The sequence below is a fragment of the Apteryx mantelli genome, chromosome 1 (assembly GCF_036417845.1).
Source record: "Apteryx mantelli isolate bAptMan1 chromosome 1, bAptMan1.hap1, whole genome shotgun sequence".
Lineage (NCBI taxonomy): Eukaryota > Metazoa > Chordata > Aves > Apterygiformes > Apterygidae > Apteryx > Apteryx mantelli.
This window is the reverse complement of record NC_089978.1, coordinates 170,648,782-170,666,133: the sequence shown is the minus strand read 5'-3', so window position 1 is coordinate 170,666,133 and position 17,352 is coordinate 170,648,782. Positions and strand designations below refer to the sequence as shown.

At 37.0% G+C, this 17,352-nt stretch overlaps 1 protein-coding gene across 1 annotated transcript in view; it reads left to right on the top strand.

The window, feature by feature from the left end:
- The window catches only part of CFAP54 (cilia and flagella associated protein 54), a 115,173-nt gene that overhangs the window by 80,019 nt on the left and 17,802 nt on the right, over positions 1 to 17,352 (top strand). Inside the window, exons 49-59 of the mRNA XM_067297080.1 lie at positions 2,877 to 2,930; positions 4,330 to 4,546; positions 4,893 to 4,987; positions 6,774 to 6,943; positions 8,221 to 8,323; positions 9,880 to 10,018; positions 10,965 to 11,122; positions 11,320 to 11,505; positions 12,275 to 12,401; positions 14,371 to 14,526; positions 15,170 to 15,278. Of these exons, the coding sequence (XP_067153181.1) occupies positions 2,877 to 2,930; positions 4,330 to 4,546; positions 4,893 to 4,987; positions 6,774 to 6,943; positions 8,221 to 8,323; positions 9,880 to 10,018; positions 10,965 to 11,122; positions 11,320 to 11,505; positions 12,275 to 12,401; positions 14,371 to 14,526; positions 15,170 to 15,278 (1,514 nt within the window). The remainder of the gene's footprint in view (positions 1 to 2,876; positions 2,931 to 4,329; positions 4,547 to 4,892; positions 4,988 to 6,773; positions 6,944 to 8,220; positions 8,324 to 9,879; positions 10,019 to 10,964; positions 11,123 to 11,319; positions 11,506 to 12,274; positions 12,402 to 14,370; positions 14,527 to 15,169; positions 15,279 to 17,352) is intronic.

Sequence of the window (17,352 nt, the reverse complement as noted above, 5' to 3'; positions counted from 1 at the left end):
TGGGATCAGGCAGGTCTGAGGTCAAGCTTGGAATGAAAATCAGCAAATCAGGATTAGGCCTGGTGAGGGTAACCGGGGTCAGACACAGTCCAGTGATGGCCAGGCAGGCCCATAATGATGAGACAGGTGTGCAGTCAAACCAGGAGGTCAGTCTGCAGGTCGGGTCTGGATCAAGAGGGTCCATGGCCAGGCACAAGCAGGGCTGTGGTGGAGCTGGAGGCTGGCACAGCTATGGCATTGCTGGACAGGGACTGACTGCCCCGGGCTGGACTGAAATGGGGTCCTGGGTCTGGGTAGAGGTGGGGGGAGGCCCCAAGGAGGCTGGTCAGGGCTAGTTAGGCCTGGCAGTGCCCGCAGTGCCCTCACAGTCATGTCACCTGTCGGGAAGGAGTGATGCACTTCACTCGTAAGAGGGAAGCAGCGCTATGTTTATTGCGGTAAGATAGCGACTTAACAGAGTTCAATCATAAATAAGAATGATTTAACAAGGTTTGATTGACAAGGTTCACTCAGTTATTTACTGCATGAAGGACAGGGTTAGATGCGTGTGCAACAGAGACCCTCCCACTGAGTCACGAGGTCTAGAAAGGACCCCCTTGCTTTCTAAACTCCTTCTGAGAGGAGCCTAGGTGTGGCTGGATCCAATCTTAGTCCCAGACTTGGTCAACAGTTCATGTCTAAAGGAGCGTGTGCGAAGGGGACTCTCCCGTTGAGTCACGAGGTTCAGACTGGACCCCCCTTGCTTTCTAAACTCCTCGGTGGAGGAGCCTGGGTGTGGCTGGATCCAATCCTAGTCCCATACTTGGTCAACGGTTTATGTCTAAGGGATTATGTGCACAATTAATCAGAGATATAACTCAGCAAAGTTTCGTGAAGTTCGCAAAAGTTCAGCATGCTATTAATCACTTACCGAGGATCTGTCACGGGTAAGGAACCTCTCAACCTCAAGGAGTAACCTCAAGAGCCGTCCCTGCTCAAGGGGAGGTGCTGCAGTGCAGCCCGCTGCCGTGCAGGAGAGCTCAATGGGCTCTGGGCTGCCCCCTATTTATGGGGGGGGGGGGAGATGATTGACTCATAGTCATATTCGCATGCTAGACGGGCCTTAGTTGGTGCATGCTCAATTAGCCCCCACACACATGCTGTTTACAGGGAGGTCAGGTTGAGGGGGAGAGAGCACATTGGAGGGGGAAAGGAGCACACTGTCGCATCACCCTTGGCTAAGTTCTTTGACTTTCTCCATATCTAAAGCCAATTAGTGATCTTGCCTGGGTCACTAATGTGTTACAAGGACGTAAAGCTGTTAACAGTTCACCTGTGCTTCTTTGTTTCTTTCCTGGGTGCATACCTAAATCATCAGTGCAGGGCAGACATAGTCCAGGCCTTTTGGGAAGGCCTCCACCATGACAACTATCTGTCCTTTCCTTGTTTTCCCAGCACATCCCAGAATCAGGTAGTGAGTTAGAGCTGGACAGATGTAGTCAAGGTCTCGCTTATCTGGGCGGTGCTTTTAGATAGGTTTCACCCCACAACAAAGTACTTGTGCCAGCACTAGGGAGCCGGACTGAGCATGTGATAGAAGAACGGTAGGAAATGTAGGGCCACCCCTTCTTGATAACAGCATGGATTTCCCTTCATTGTTCAACAGAAGCATGGACAAACATTCCTCCCAGAATAACCTGCAGTGCTACTAGGTTTTAAATGAAACATGAACTTAAAAAAAGGTAAAATAAAAATATTTAGCAAGAAGGCTGATCTATTTAACTTGCCAATGACACTTTCATATTAACCGCATGGGAAGATATGAAGCTGAAATCTGGTGTTTTTCCTTAGAGCACTAGCTACATTACATCCTCACTAGGTTGAGCCATAAATAGTTATCAGCACCCTCTCTGGAAGTGATTCTGCAAAGCTGCTCTGTTCATGGTCACACTAAGGAATGTGTTTAATCCCTACTCATGCTAATGGGGTTAAAATACCTGTTTTAGTCCTTCCTTAATTTGTTTATTGTTGTCTGAAGAGCTTGCAGAGTTAGGCTGAGGTCTGGTGTTCGATTTTGTCACCTGTTTTTTTCTGACTCTGGGTTAACAGATGGGTGTTGGGGTGAATAGCAGAGGAGGTACTGTGTTAGGGCTTAGGTTAGGATGTGAAGCATGTAGAAGCTAAGTGCTTACTGGATTTTTGTTCAGTTCTTAAAGTAAGGAGAAGGCCTCGATTTTCCTGGGAATGACAGAGGTGATTCAGGGCCAGGCCTGCAGTGGAGTCAGAGTAAGGACTAATAAAAGTTAAGCCCAAAGAAGCTAGGTGATAGCTGCTTGTAGAGCTCTCAGTTAGAATGAGGGCAATGATCTTCACCTCTGCCTTTTCCTTCCCCTCAGTACACAAATCTGTCTCCTGGTGAAAAGATAAAGGGCTTTTGGGCAAGGGTTGGAATTACGGTTAGTGTTCAGAAAATTGAAGCACATATGAGCCAAGGAATAACTGTTGTTTTTAGAGCCCTCAAGGGGAGGTTGAGCCAGGAGTTAAAAGTTTGGGATTCAGAAATGTAAAGAACACAGAAGGCAAGTGATAGATGATGTCTATAGAGCTCATAGAATTTGGATGAGGATTTTTGTTGGCTTGCATCTTCTGCCTTTTTCCTCCCTTGCTTCACATTGAAGCATCCCAGTGAATGGCACAGGAGGTGTAGGGTTAGGTCTGGGTCTAGGGCAAGGGTTCAGAAATGAAAAGGCCACAGAGGCCAAGAAATTGTTGGTATTTTTAGAGCCCTCAAAATATAGTCAGAAATGCACTACACTTGTCCACTGCTCTGTTAACTCATTTCATTTTATGCTCATATTGTAACACATTATTTATTTTTGGGTTTGTCCCTTTTACAGGCCTTTCAGAAATTTGACTCCTCAAAATCTCTCCTGGCTGTTACAAATTTACAGGTAAGAAAAAAAAAAAAAGACTAACTTTCTGAAAGAGCTAAAGTTTTAATGCTAGACATAAGTATTTATCTATCTGGCATCTGTTAGAGATTTGGTTCAGAAAATATACTTGTTATTGGTAAAAAGGAGTAAATAAAAAACATACATTCTCCTCAACAGTGTTTACTTTACCATTTCATAGATTTTCAATTTTATGGCTTATCTCTCAAGGCAGAAGAAAGTACCATTATCACCATTTTTCAGATGGGAAAGCTAATATGTGCAATTATGTGAGCTGTCTGAGCAAAGCATGTTAGTAAACTTAGGTTTCGTCATGCTATGTAGGGTCTGGTGTTTATCTGTCATGCTTAAAACACCAAGAACTACATCTAGCCTTGTTACTTCTATCAGTCAGGGCTGTCTTCATAGGTTTGTCCTAATTCAAACTGGGGCTGAAGTCCATTTTTGAAAAAAGAGGGGAATCTGCAAACCAGCTAATTAATAGCCATTTGACATTTTAGTTCATTGCATGTTCATCAATTACTTCTTTTTTGTTTTCCATCTTCAGTCTTTACCTCTTGCTTTGTGAGAGATCCATTGAGACAGTAGGGGTAAATGTTAGTAGAATGTGCATAAGAAGCTGTACCATACACACAAACTGATAAAATAGAAAACAACCCCACTTTTTTTCTCCACTCTCATCTCTTTCATTTACAGTAAGCTTGTCTGTCTCTTACAACAGCTGATACTAGAAAACAGAAGTGAGATTTCTATTTTGACAGCTTTTGATTCATTAACATAGGTGTTTTCACTTGTTTCAGGCTTATTTTGAAGTTGTTTTATTTGAGCTTATGATTTGAACACGCATGATTTTACAAAGTGATTTAGACTTTCTACTTCTAAATTTATTAATATAAAGTGAGAATATTAAACTCAGGATAAAAGAGGAATGGAATAATAATTAATGAAAAGATTCTGTGAAATATGCTAGAATGGTGTGATAGAAGAATTTTTCTCCTTGCTAATCTTCCTAGTTAGGGTCAATTGTAGAAACAGAGCTTGTTTTGAATTGGGGTTTCTGAATTACCGATTTACCTGCCTACTTTTTGTGACGATCTTAGCTCAAAGTGTGCTATGGACAATGCAAAAAACTAAAACCCACGCAGAGGAATAGCTGTAGTATCATAGATGCATCTTCTACTGGAAAACTGATCACTGAGGCTCTAGCAAATGCTACTAGGGGGTGAATTAAGTTTGGAAAGGAAAACAGAAGCTCCTCCATAATGACTAAGGGCATATTACTAATATGTGTCATGTTTATTGTATATTGATAAACATCATTATTAATGGAAGCAGAATATGCTTTGAACAACAATAATGTAAAATATATCATTTCAAACTAATTCCAACTTTGTTGTAGGTACTAGAAGACATATTTAACTGGAGTCTGTCTTTAGTAATGGTTCCGCTGTGCAACCAACAAATTATGAATAAATTAACCTTAGCCAAAATGCATTTCATCATTTCGCTTTCTGCCACAATAAATAATATACCTGAAAAAGTGGAAAAATACATCTATTCTATTGATAACAAAAGTTTGAAGAAGCCAAGAAGAATTATGGCATCAAATACAAAAGGTAATTTATAAGGATGTCAAAAAAGCGAGTTTATTTTGCAACTTGTTTCAAGTGTAGGTTTTCACTTTTAACAGCTGTATATGCACTAACTTGTCATACTTTAAGCAATATTCATATTAAATGTTGCTGAAAAAATCAGTCATTATTGAAAAAATAAGCATTAAGATTTTTCCAATTTTTTTTGCTAATATCTCAAATTGGAGCTGCCTTCTGTACTTGCTTACTTATTTTAGTATTGAGAGTCCCAAAGATAAAGAGAGGAAAAAGATGTGCGTTCTTCAAATTACTGAAAATATTTTGGTTCTGCTTCTGTTATCTGAAATTTCACTTGAAATGTATTTGACAGTCAATGCTAACATGAATTCAAGAAAACGGGAACCAAGAGGCACAATGCTGCAGCTAGTTGACTGTAAAGCTGAATTAAACATGGCCATGCTGAAGGTAATCTTGTTGTTTAGGAGAAGGGGTTTAAGAAAGTGTTGACTCTTCTGAAAACATGGCAAATGTTCTCAATGTAATAGAAATTATGGTGGGAGGATGGCATGAATAAAGGGACTAGAAAATTCTGTTTCTAATCTGATTCTAATCTTACTAGCCATAGATGAAGTCTTGGTGGTTCAGTGCATTTTTTCAAATACTTCTAGTGGTTACAGTCTAGTTTATGCTATATAAATATCCCTGTGACATGTTGTCACAAACAGATGTCAGTATGACTGTTTCAGCAACAAGGGTAAAGACCGAATGAGTTTTGAAGAATAAAATCATCTGCCTTCAGAGATGGCCCTGGTAAAACAATTCAGAGACTCTTTGATAGGGCAGTATGCTCTACAATTAAGTAGAAATGAATTCTGTACCATATCCAAAATGTTTTATGAACAAATCATTCAATTAGTTTGTTCTACATCTTGAAAAAAATTGCAGTATCAGGGTTATGGTTAAGTAAAAGAGATATTGTTAACATTTTCACAGAAAAGTACTGAACCCTGACATGCTTTTACAGTAAATGCCACCTACTTGAATGCAGCCAACTTAGTGGAAAAGATAAAGAAAAGAGTAATAAGTGAGGAAAAAAATTCCATTATATGTGTTAGTTGGACCACTCTTTCAAATTTTTCATCCTCTTCTTTTTGACATTTTTCTTTGGAAAAAAGCATACCACAGCTTATTAGCTTGTTTGGTTTCTTAAAGTTTTTCTTAAAATTTAAACTTCCTGCTTGACCGTTTCACATCAGGACAAGCTAAAAATTGAGGGCATATTCTTCTTTCTTGAGGGTTTCCACTTTGGAAATATCTAGTTCTGGCCATTGTTACAGATAGAGTAATGTACAAAATACATCTGGAGAAATGGGGAATGAATTTATATGGCAATTGCTATATCCCACAGACTAGAAAGTTCTGGTATAGCTTGAAAATAACTTGAAAATAACATCGTGAAAATAGCTAAAATAGAAATGTTAAACTAGTTTGAATGGGGCTCTTCTTAAGAAGGATAATATATTTCTAACCCTTCTGATTTTTCTTTACCATTCTGTTCTTTTAAGTAGAGCTCTGAATTCATTGGGGAAACTGGCCAAAAAAGAGATTGGATGATACAAACCTTTGAATTCTTTTTAAATTCTGCTGAAAGTTCCATGATTGAGCTTTTATTTAAAATGAACTTTCTTTTGGATTTGGTTTTGGCTTTCTCAGATTCTTGCAGCTTTGTTTGTCAGAGAGACTGTAAATTATGGTTGAACTTGGGATGAGCAGCTGAACATGGATACACTTTAAACTCAAGGATTCTGTCAAAATATAGTTAGAAAAGTATATAACACTTCTTGCAACATTTTTAGTATTGTATTTTAATATTTTATTATTCAAATCACTAAGTATAATAAAAAGTATAAAGTTATCAAGTATAGCTATAAGAAAGATGGGAATGAAAATTTGAGTAATGTTGCTAAGGCATAAAATACTCTTTTTCAATGTATAATGTAGTTAAGCATAAATTAGAATAGTAAAGGCACAGTAAAGATGTTGCTAGTTTCAACATGTTGAATTTATAAACCTGCAAAAATCAAAATTACCCTTCCCCCCCACCACTACTTATAGAAAAGGCATATTGTATTCAAGCTGATTTATTTCAAGACGTGGTGGTGTAGGGCATAACAGACTAGAATACCTTTTAAGAAATTTTCCTTTTCTTGCATTATTTCTTGAAATCATATGATGCTATATTCTTCTGTAGGGGATTTTACTGACAGAAGCTGAAGAAAATCTTCAGTGTCTTGTGCAGAACATACAGGACAAATACAATGGGGAGATCTCCTGGTGTTCTGCTGAAGAGTTAGAGGCTGTTATTGAGGCCAAGCTTCAACTTGCAGCTATTTCTCAGCAAAGGCATCGAGCAGCTTTCAGGTAAATAATATTGTGAGCAACTGTACATTGTGCAGCTTGGAATATGGAAGATAAAAAACCATATCCAGAAATCTTTTCTTTGAATCCTTTGTAGACACAAAGTTACATAAATATTTTAAATCTTAGCAACCAACCTTAATAAATGCACAAATGTGTCCAGGAATGTGAGTTATATAGGGATTTCTTTTCTATTACTGCTTTAGTTTACTTTTTAAAAAATCATTAGTTACTGACCTATGATTTTTCTGTGAGGTGCTTTTATGATGCTGTCTTACATGAAATCAAAGAAAAAACAGCAAGGTTTACTGTTTTATTAAAGTAAAAGTCTGGATGTGTTTGGTCATGCTTTTGTTATAATTTTAAAGTGTACAGCAGAGAGCACTGATCTTGTTATCCCTGAATTACTGAATTCTACTTTGTTCTAAAATGCCCTGTGTTACTGTCCTGAAGGAATATTTCCTCTTGATATACTCATTGCTGTGAGATTAAAATGTTAATATTATATTTTATAATTTTTTAAAAGCATTGATAGAGCTCTAATATATTAGAATAAATTTTATAAGATTGTTAATGATAGGGTGTGGTATACTATTGTATTCATATGATCTGCCAGATATATCCTCTGAATTCTCATTTCCAAATTCTGAGATTTTCGGAGGTCCTGAGTTCCTTTGGAGGAACAATATCATGTGATTGCTTACTGAAGAGGTTATATAAGGATGACACTTAGCTCGATTTTGGGATGCTGGTGCTTACTAAGATCCTGTGAGAGTAGGTCATAGGGGTTTAACAAAAGGCTTAAAATATAACCTGGAAAGGCTTTAAGGGGGGAGGGTGTTTTCTTACTTTTCTGGTTTTGGATGAGGTACAGAACTCTCCCACTGTATATTGTCCTTTTTAGTATTTTTGCATCTTCTAATTTGTAAGAATCCATCCCAAAGGAAGACATGTCTCTGAAATTGAGAGTGGAGTTCTGTTTAGATCACTCCCAGCTGAAGACACTGTGTCCCAGCTTATGCATTATTATCAGGTTATGATGTCTGTTATTGGCAAGACCTTGTCTCTTGCTGCTGTGTTCTCACTTTCGTACTGCAATGCCTACAAATTCAGAATATGCTCTATGTGCTGTTTCTTTTTGTTCCAGTGAAGCAAAAACTAATGGATAACTGCTGATACACATTTCCAACTTGTAGTCAGAAGTGAAGGATCTGTTACGATGAAAACATAAAATGACAAATATACTTTGTGTTTTTTAATAATATTGTTCTATATCACAGTGTTGCTTTGGCTTTCTCTGCAATTCGACTTCTCCAAGATGCAGACATTTTTAGGATGCAAGCGACACATTTTCAAGAAAAAAAAAAAGGAAGGGGGTATTTGGTATGTGTAGGTATACTTAAAAAATTTTTTTTTTTTAGTATATGAAGTCTTGCATTAAGTGTTGAGTGATTTTCAGAATGTTAGAACATAGCAGTCATCCATATTACATGGTTGCCATTAATCTGGGGACACAATGGTATCTGGTACACTTCAGTTACCAGCTTGCCTGTAGTATATTTAATATGTCTCCGTGACCACCATTTTAATTTGTATGTCAGTTGAGATGCGCAGTTTTGTTTTGGATACTTTTAAATGCTAGCATTGAAAATTTTCCTTTGTTTCTAAACTCTTACAAAAAAAAACAGAGAAGGGAAAAGCAAAGCTATCAAGTGAACACTTTGTATCCTGCACTTATGGTATTTTAGTTTTTTTTAAATGAAGACCAACTTCAGAGTATCCTCTTTCGAACAGCCAGACAGACCAGTTCATATCATTGCTGCGATCCTAATTTAGCAAGATTTTGGCTGAATTCTGTTGTATTAACACATAGGCACAATGACACACGCTTTGGAAAGCCAATGTACAAAACCTATTCCTCATGCCCCACACATTCACTCACTGTCAGGTGCACAGTAAGTCAAACTCACTCATATGGACAGAGCAACTTGTGGTGAGGCCAGATTTTATAACATATACGACCTGAGACTGTTTTTTCTTATGGCAGTGTAGTCATTCTGTGTCTGTGTTGCATAGCAGGGTCTTCTGTCCTTCTGCACTTGGTCTCACAGAGCCTAGGACCTAACGCTTCCTTTGGCCTGCCCTGCAGCCAGGGTCTGAGTTACAGCTAATTTTTTTCTTGGATGTACCCATGCAAGTCATTTGCGATGATCTTTTGTACAAGTAAAACACAGGTTGTGCAGCGTGGTTTTATTGCGTGCTGGCACAAACCTTTAGCATGTGGACTGCAGAGTGTTAGTAACAGAAAGACAGTTTATCATATGTGAAGGTGGCACAGGGAGCTGCGCTGAGAGCTCTCCCGATCAGGTCCAGTGCTACGTCACATTCATTTTTGGTTCTGATGTCTAGTGAGGTGCTGGAACTTGCTATTTCACTGCTCTACTACCAAAATAGCCCATTCTGTGCCTCCGGGTTCTGTGTGATGCTCCTGTTTGAGAGGAATAAAGGAAAACTTCTCTCTAATGAGTTTAATCTTAAGAAGCAGTTACTCACAGGATTTCCTAAGTCCAGACTGCTAGAAATATTCTCCATGAGCTGTTCATCATGTGGTGCTTCAATTAATCCTGTGCTTTTCACTGATACATATACTATGTGGATATATTTATGGACTCTCCCATAAAAGCTGGTTTAATTTAATTTGTTACGTTACAAATTTTCTGTAGATTTTAATTTAAATAATAAATGAACACCTGTTATTCAAAAATAATGCATCTAACCTTCAAGTAGACTTTTGCTTATAATTATATTATTATTTGTAATATATTTATTTGTGTTATTTTGACTTATGGGAGACTGATAACTGTACTGAATTAAGCGAAGCCTTGCTTGCAGTAGTTGACTCAGACCGTAACACTTCTCTTGCTTTTGGAAATTATTAGGATTCTTGCACTGAAGATGTTCGACTGCCTCACAGTGCAATAGCCCAAGATCATATGAACATACATCTGTGGCTAAGGTGTCGTACGATGTTAGTGTCTGCACTAGTAACACACATACATGGTGTTGGTGATATGGAAGGTATTACTGTTTTTTGTTTTAGACTTTTAGAGTATAATAGACAAGTGAGCCTATTCAAACTCAATTTTTATTCACAAATAAAAATATTAACATTAATTCCTGGGATTTATTATCACTGAGCAATTATTTGCATGTAATTCATCCAAGGCAGCAAGGAAAATGTTTTTCTGAGTATAATCTCTCCCCATAGCATATAAACAGAAAACATTATGCTAATGTTCATTTAATGATTATTACCTTTTGATAAATCACTTGTGCAACAAAAAGTTTCAAATGTTCTAGTATATTTAAGCTAAATAGGTTTGCTTCTTTTAAAAAAGCTTATTGCTGCTACTTATTCTATTTTTTAAAACCTTAGATACTTTTTTCACCTTTTATATCTCCTATAAATGAAAACATTGTGTTCCAGATTCTTTTACTTCTAAGAATTTAAGTGAGATACTACAGAATATATTTACTGCAGTTTGATTACAAATAAAAATATTTTTCTTTCCTTAGTCCTATAAACTTAATATAAACTCTGAAGCTGACTCAAGTATCAAAATTCTAAAGTATAGGTCTGTAGCCAAACTTTGGTCTTAATTTCTCCTGAACAGTTCCTGTGAAGGCGGTTACTATTTGGAGTGATAACTAAAATCAGATGTTTGAATATGTAGAGGTATGGATGAGGAAGACATCTGATTTGCAAAATTCTAATTACTTGTGCTGATGGCTTGCACATAAAGGACACATCTGGATGAATTTACAGTATTAACAGTTTAAAAACACATCTTTTTCTTTGTTTTGAGAGCAAATGTGATGCAATGTAACAGTAAAAGTGGAATCTATAATGTCTGATTTTCAGTAATATTTTTTGAATGGAAGTGACTTTTTAAAAATGGAAGAAGAAGATACTGTAAAATTATTTCTATTGTATTTTCACTGTTCATATACTTCCTGCTTTTAGAAAATGGTATGGTGGAACACAGAACTCTGATAAGAGAAGTAATACTAGAGGCAGAAACCTTTGGTGATATTGAGACTCAGGCTGATATGATGGTGCAAGCTGCTATTCTTGACCTGCAAGAAAGACATCCTGTGGCAGGAATTAAACAACTTCTGCAGGTTTGAACACAACAGAGGAACTGTTTTTGATTTTGTTTCTTACATCTCTGTGTAGAGTAAGAACAGCTGATGCCAGTATTAAATAAGCTTGAAATGTTGCCCCTAAAGTAAATTGTTTTCACTTTGTGTGATTTGTCCTTATAAAGAGACAGCAAAAGCAGTAACTACTTCGGTTTGTGTTATCTATGTTCAAACAGAATATCATCAGTTTACTCCAAGAGGAGACATTCATTTCCCCTCCAGCTTCTTTGACCCTTGTGAAAAGTATGCTTCTGCTGGCAGACATATTAGTGCAGCAAACAGAAGAGGACACAGAACATCACTCTTCCACAGTGGAACCATTAAACTTACTAATTTTGGCACATGAACTTACTGTTAAAGCAGTGAGTATTTGTTGGTGAAATCTGTAAGAGGACTACTATATAGTAACATACTATTTACTTACATTGTGGTTCAAAAATAGATATGCTCTTCTGCAATCTCTGCCCTTTTTTGATACAGTTTCTAAAGAAAAGCTTCAGCCAGATTCTTTTCTCATATTTCCTAATACAGTAGTTTAATCTATTGGAATATTCATTCCCCCAAATGATGAAGAATTATATAAATAACTTCAGACTTTTGGCCTTCCGCTTGTGAAACTTGCTAACCTTCAAAAGACTGACAGCTTGCAGCATGCCCCCATTGCAGCTTGCCCATTGCCCCCTTATTTCCATGAGTGAAAAGTCTGATTGGTCCACACTTGCAATGTAATTTTTTTCTCTTTTCTGGCCTTTGTTGGATGTCAGATTTCTTTTTAGAAGTGACAATTTCTTTCTAGTGATGGGGTTACTCAGGAATTCTATTCTTAATGGCTGCCCGATTTGAGGGAGTTTGCTTTTAGAAGTCAAGGCCTAATGCTAATAAATCTGATCAAGAGTTCACTGAAGTTGTTTCTTGTTCATTTGGTACCAAACTCAAAGAACTTTCCTCCTCTGCAAAGTGGACAATCACCAACTGAAGTGAAGGAGTTCAGGAGTATCAGGCTCTTTGCCAGTGCATTTTGAGGAGACACAGTAGAATACCAGGATTTTGTACGTGTCTAACTTACCTTTTCAAAATGCTATTTAATTTGCTTTATATAATTTAATTTTACAACACATACTTTTTTCATAGATTTTTCTGTATGGAGAACCAATTGAACAGCAGATAGAAGACATTACCCTTACTTGTCCAGTCCTACCTCCAAAAAATATCTACCTGCCACATATCAACTTGCTAGCCCAAGTCAAAATGAGAATCGGTAAGAAAAATGCAGTATGCTATTATTTTCATTTTTCCTTCATTTTCATTTATATTTTGTGTATCAGCAGATAAATTGATGTGTCAGAAGCAAATGTTGTAGTAAACCAATTGTTTTCATTATACAAAAAAAATATTTTTAAAGCCACCAGTAGATGCCTATTTGGCTCCATTTAATGTTTATCTGTATAAGCAAGGTACAATTCTTACAGCAATTATAATCAACAAAGGTTTAAAACATGACTTTGTTTATATATAAATGTTATAGCTTGGTGAAACTAATATGTACTTCAGTTTTTTGCGAGTGAACGTTAACAGTACTTTTCCAATTGCTAATAAAGCATTTATTCTGTGAAAACTTCCTGTGTATGTTCCATCTCTTTAGGAACAGTTATAATGGGAACTAAATAATGATATCAAAGCATATGAGGTGATAGTGATAATTCTCTAATAATCCTTTCCCAACAAAATAATAGTGACTCTTACTGTTGTTACCCTTTAAATAACATCTATCCAATGTAATTAACAATGTATGACTTTTCTTTATATGTAAACTTGGATATATGCTGGATAGTAGCAGAAGACAATCATTAAGATTGGTCTGAGATTTAAAAAAATATATCAAAATTGTTGGATCATTGTAGTTCTGTTAAAACAAAAATCTAATTTTGAAGGTCAAGGACTGACATAGTTAATATTAAAATAAAATATTAAAGTTGTCTCCATATCCCTTCTGCTAAACTTATTTTGGGGTATGTTTGAGTTATAATAGACTAAAATATCGCTATATGGTTTAGAGTGAGATAAGGTAGAATGATGTGTTTGGTTAGGAATGGTGTTAAGGCTATAAGCTAGTGCTCCTTTTTCCCCTGAAGGTAAGGGAGAAAATGCAGCTTGCTTTAGCTGCCTGTATGAAACATTGGAGACAATTTGTTAATCTGAACCCACTGTATTGTTTCAACACAATCATGTACTGTGTTGCTAATGATGTAATGCCAGTAGTCCTAGTTTATTTTGTTTAAATCTTTTCTTCAGCTGTATCTGCAAAGATGACTATACAAATATTTTAAATAAAAATGAATATTCAGTTTTAAAGTAGAGTGAACCATCAAAATCATTTCTATCTCATACTCTGTTGTGAGACAATGCTAGCATTTTGGTTCAGATCAGGAGTGTCTTTTCGAAGCAAATCTCCTGATCATCTCCACTCACTGCACTTTGGTTCACATTGTGGAGCAGCCTCAGAGCATGTGAGATTCCTTTTGTGGAAGGTGTGCTCCAGGAGCACACCAAATGCACCCCAGCCATTACTGTGTGTTTAGTCCTTAGGACTAGACTAGAGCTAGTCCCAAGTAAATGCTCTGAAATGCATGTAGTGTGGCTGTCAGGTCTTCAGCACCAGCTATTCTGCTCTAGAGATCCCCTCCTATTGTGCTTTACTGCTGATCAGTGTAGGCATGTACAGAATCACCCACAGTGATGTCCTTGTTTGGTCAGTTCCTACTGCTGAATCCACATATTTAGGAAGATCCTATAAGAATTGATGAATATTGCAGAGTACAGTCTGAAAGCTATGGGATTCATCAACAAAGCCTTTAGACATGGTTAGTACAAAAGGAATTTTGGAATTTGGAAAATGCTCAGAGGAGGTTCATGTTTTGCATATAACTGCCAGGTCAAGTAAAGCTGTGACTGGCTCACTGTCAATCCTTCCAGATGGTTTGTGAAAGGTTTGGTTTGTGTCGTGTAACCTATGTTAGGATGGCTTAGGTAAGCCGCATTGACATCATACATACATTAGTGAAACTGCTTTATAGTTCCATATCTGTATCCATTAATCAGTTAGATGTTTGAGAATTGGATTGTAACAGCAAATATGTAACAACATTTGTTGTAAGGAACTCATTTCTTTTTGCATAACTTGGTTTTCTATTAAATGATTCACTAAGAACTTTTTTTTTTTTTTTTAGGATGCACATTAGCTGAAAAAATAGCTTGTACATCTGAAAGAGAAGATCCACTGCAATGGCTACCTGCTCTCAAACATTTAGAATCAGCATTGGAGCTTTGCAGGGCATCTGCAACAAAAAAATTGGATATGGAAGCTGAACTTCTTTTTCAGATAGGTAAATAAAATCCTGTTCGCACATTATGATTGCCTTTTAAAGACAGTCTTATGCCTGTGGTCTATCTTAAAATAGAGATATTTTACTGTAAAAATAGAAGAAAATTGGGTATTTCCCATCCTGTCTAACTGCTGATCTCTCTTCTGTATTTATATATGCCAGTATATACATACTATGTATGTATAGATCATGGTACATTATGCAAAAAATTATTTCAAAACTACAGTAGAACTTCTCCCAGCTCTATGTTATGAGAGATCAAAGGATATATCCAAGGAAGTTTAGGACACTGTAGGAAGCTAATTAGCTTCTTTGCATCAATATGAACTAAAGAAGATGAGAAACACATAAAGTATTTCTAAATGATTTGAGAGCTAATGAATTGCAGTGTTTGCTTGTATTTGGATTTTAGTGGTATTAGGAGTCATCATGATTTGAAATTTTGATTGTTTTAGCTGCTGTATGAAATAACTTGTTATACAAATGTTGTGCGTTACATTTAAAACAAACTGAAAAAAACTGTGCTTATCAACAAAAGAACAGATAATGCAATATGTAGTTCAACTTTCCTGGGGAAAAAACAGGCTTGGGTCTTACAGAAAAAAGAAATCTTGTAAATCTGCTTTCTATATTTCTTTCTTAGGTAAGGTGGAGTGCCAGATAACTGAAGCAGGTAATAACAAGTCATGTCTAGCTGTTGAGAACCTCTTGGAAGCTATAAAAGTGAGCCAGCAACATGATCAAAACTTTGAGTAAGAAACTGTCATATAACTTAACATTTTTCATCACACATGAAAATATTTTTTTGACTTTTTCTCTGAGATTTGATGTGAGACTTCTGTTATGAAGCATCTTCTATGGTTTGGGAGATTTTTCTTCTATAACAGTATAGAAGAACTACTGCATACTCTCTTCTGTAAAATAAATGTTGAAAAGATTTAAATATATTTTTTACATTTAAATATATTTTTGAATAGACAAAGTTACAACTTTCAGTTTTATTTTCAAACTTGTACCCTCTCTGTCAACATCAGGAACAGATCAATTAATTAAACTGAGTTTTCAGTCATATTTTAGAAGACAAGCTGTGGCCTTCCAGATAATAGAAATCCAGGCTGAAAAGGTTAGCAGACAGAAACAGGCAGAAGAACAGAGGCAGAAGGAGCACAGGAAATGTCTTTGTAACAGATGTCAGGACAGTGACTGTGGCATTACTTCTCAGCACAGGAGGGGCCTAAAGAGCTGAACCAAACAAGCCAATAAATTCTGTCAATCAATTCTGATACACTGGACATTGGACCTTAGTTTTTTTGTCAGGGTTCGTTGTGATCTCTCAAATTTACAGGACAGCATACTGTGTGAAACAAACTTTATTTTTACAAGCTCACTAAGTAAAAAAACCCAAACAAACAAGTAAACAAGCAAACAAAGAGTTAATCCCTTCTCTGTAGACTAGCCTAAATTGTTAATTCTCTAGTTACTTAATTCACTACTTCACTGATTCGTTAACTTGATAATTTGTTAATATCGTGCATATATGAGCAAAATAGTTTCCTAACCCATGATGAGAATGCTCATCCCTCCTCCTCCACCATGATGTGGGCACCCCATGAATTGCACTGGGAAGCACAAGAGCTCAGCAGGCCAGCTGCTGGTGGATCTACTTCAGCTGCTGTTTGGGTGACATGACATATTTGTACCTTCCAGCTTGGAAGGTTGGTCTGTACCATCCCTATTGGTCGTTTCAGTTAGTGGGATTTACTTAATTCCAAACAGTTTCGGTCTTATCAGGTGTTAACAAGCAGTTACTTATAAAACTGCAAGGACAGCAGGCCTCAGTCTTTTTTGTCCTTGAATATCTGTCGTATGTGTTGCTCTTGCTTTAACCTAATGGCGCTGCTTCCAGCATACATCAGGCCTTAGCAGGAGCTGTCTGTTAGGCCCAAAGCCTGAGCTCCTCCCCAGTGAAGTGAACAGTCACAGTTTTTTTTTTTTAGTTTCTTGACCAGTCTCAATGAGAAGAATGTGCCTTGTCTGGTTACAGACAGTGTAAAGGCAGCAATTTGCCTTGATAGTTTGGGTATTCTGTTACTTTAGTTAAAGAACTAGAACTCTGAACACAGAAGCAGTAGCAGAGTCATAAACCTCTACAAGTGGTCAAGATGATGGATAGTATAGAACTGCACTGTGGTGATGTTTTCCAAGTTTATTTGCTACCCTCTTGATTTAATTTGCTACAGTCTTTCTAAAAGACTGTACAGCAACATTGATGTACCTTGGCTTTTTCTTTTAGAGGCCAGGGCTGAATTTCCAGATCACCTTTGTACGAGCTCTCAGATATCTATGGGTTTTTCTTAATTATAGTTGTTTCTTGATGTCTGACATCCATTTTTGTTAGCAAGACTAGGAAGTTAACTAAAATGTGGCCAGCTAAGTGTAGAACTCGTGATCTTGCTATTTAGCTTGCCTTCTTCTGAACTGTACTGCATTCTTTGATTCTAGTATTTTGCTCCACACAAATCATAGCTAAGCTGCAATTTATTGCACCATCTGAGCAGCAACTCTGCACTATATGACTCCATCCAGAAGAATGACTGCATGAACAAGATTTGTTGCTAAGACCAGGATAGCCACTTCCTATGAGAGAACTGGAGAAGTCTACAGAGCCAGGAAGAAGCTGGATGAAAAGACTGTAAGAAACCTGCAGAGAACAGGAACGTTGGAGAAGTTCTTCAGATACACAGATTTTGGCCTGGTTTATAAGACTGCTGGTACAAATGACCCAAAGGAGAAGGAAGCATAGGAGCAGAACAGGAATTGATGAGG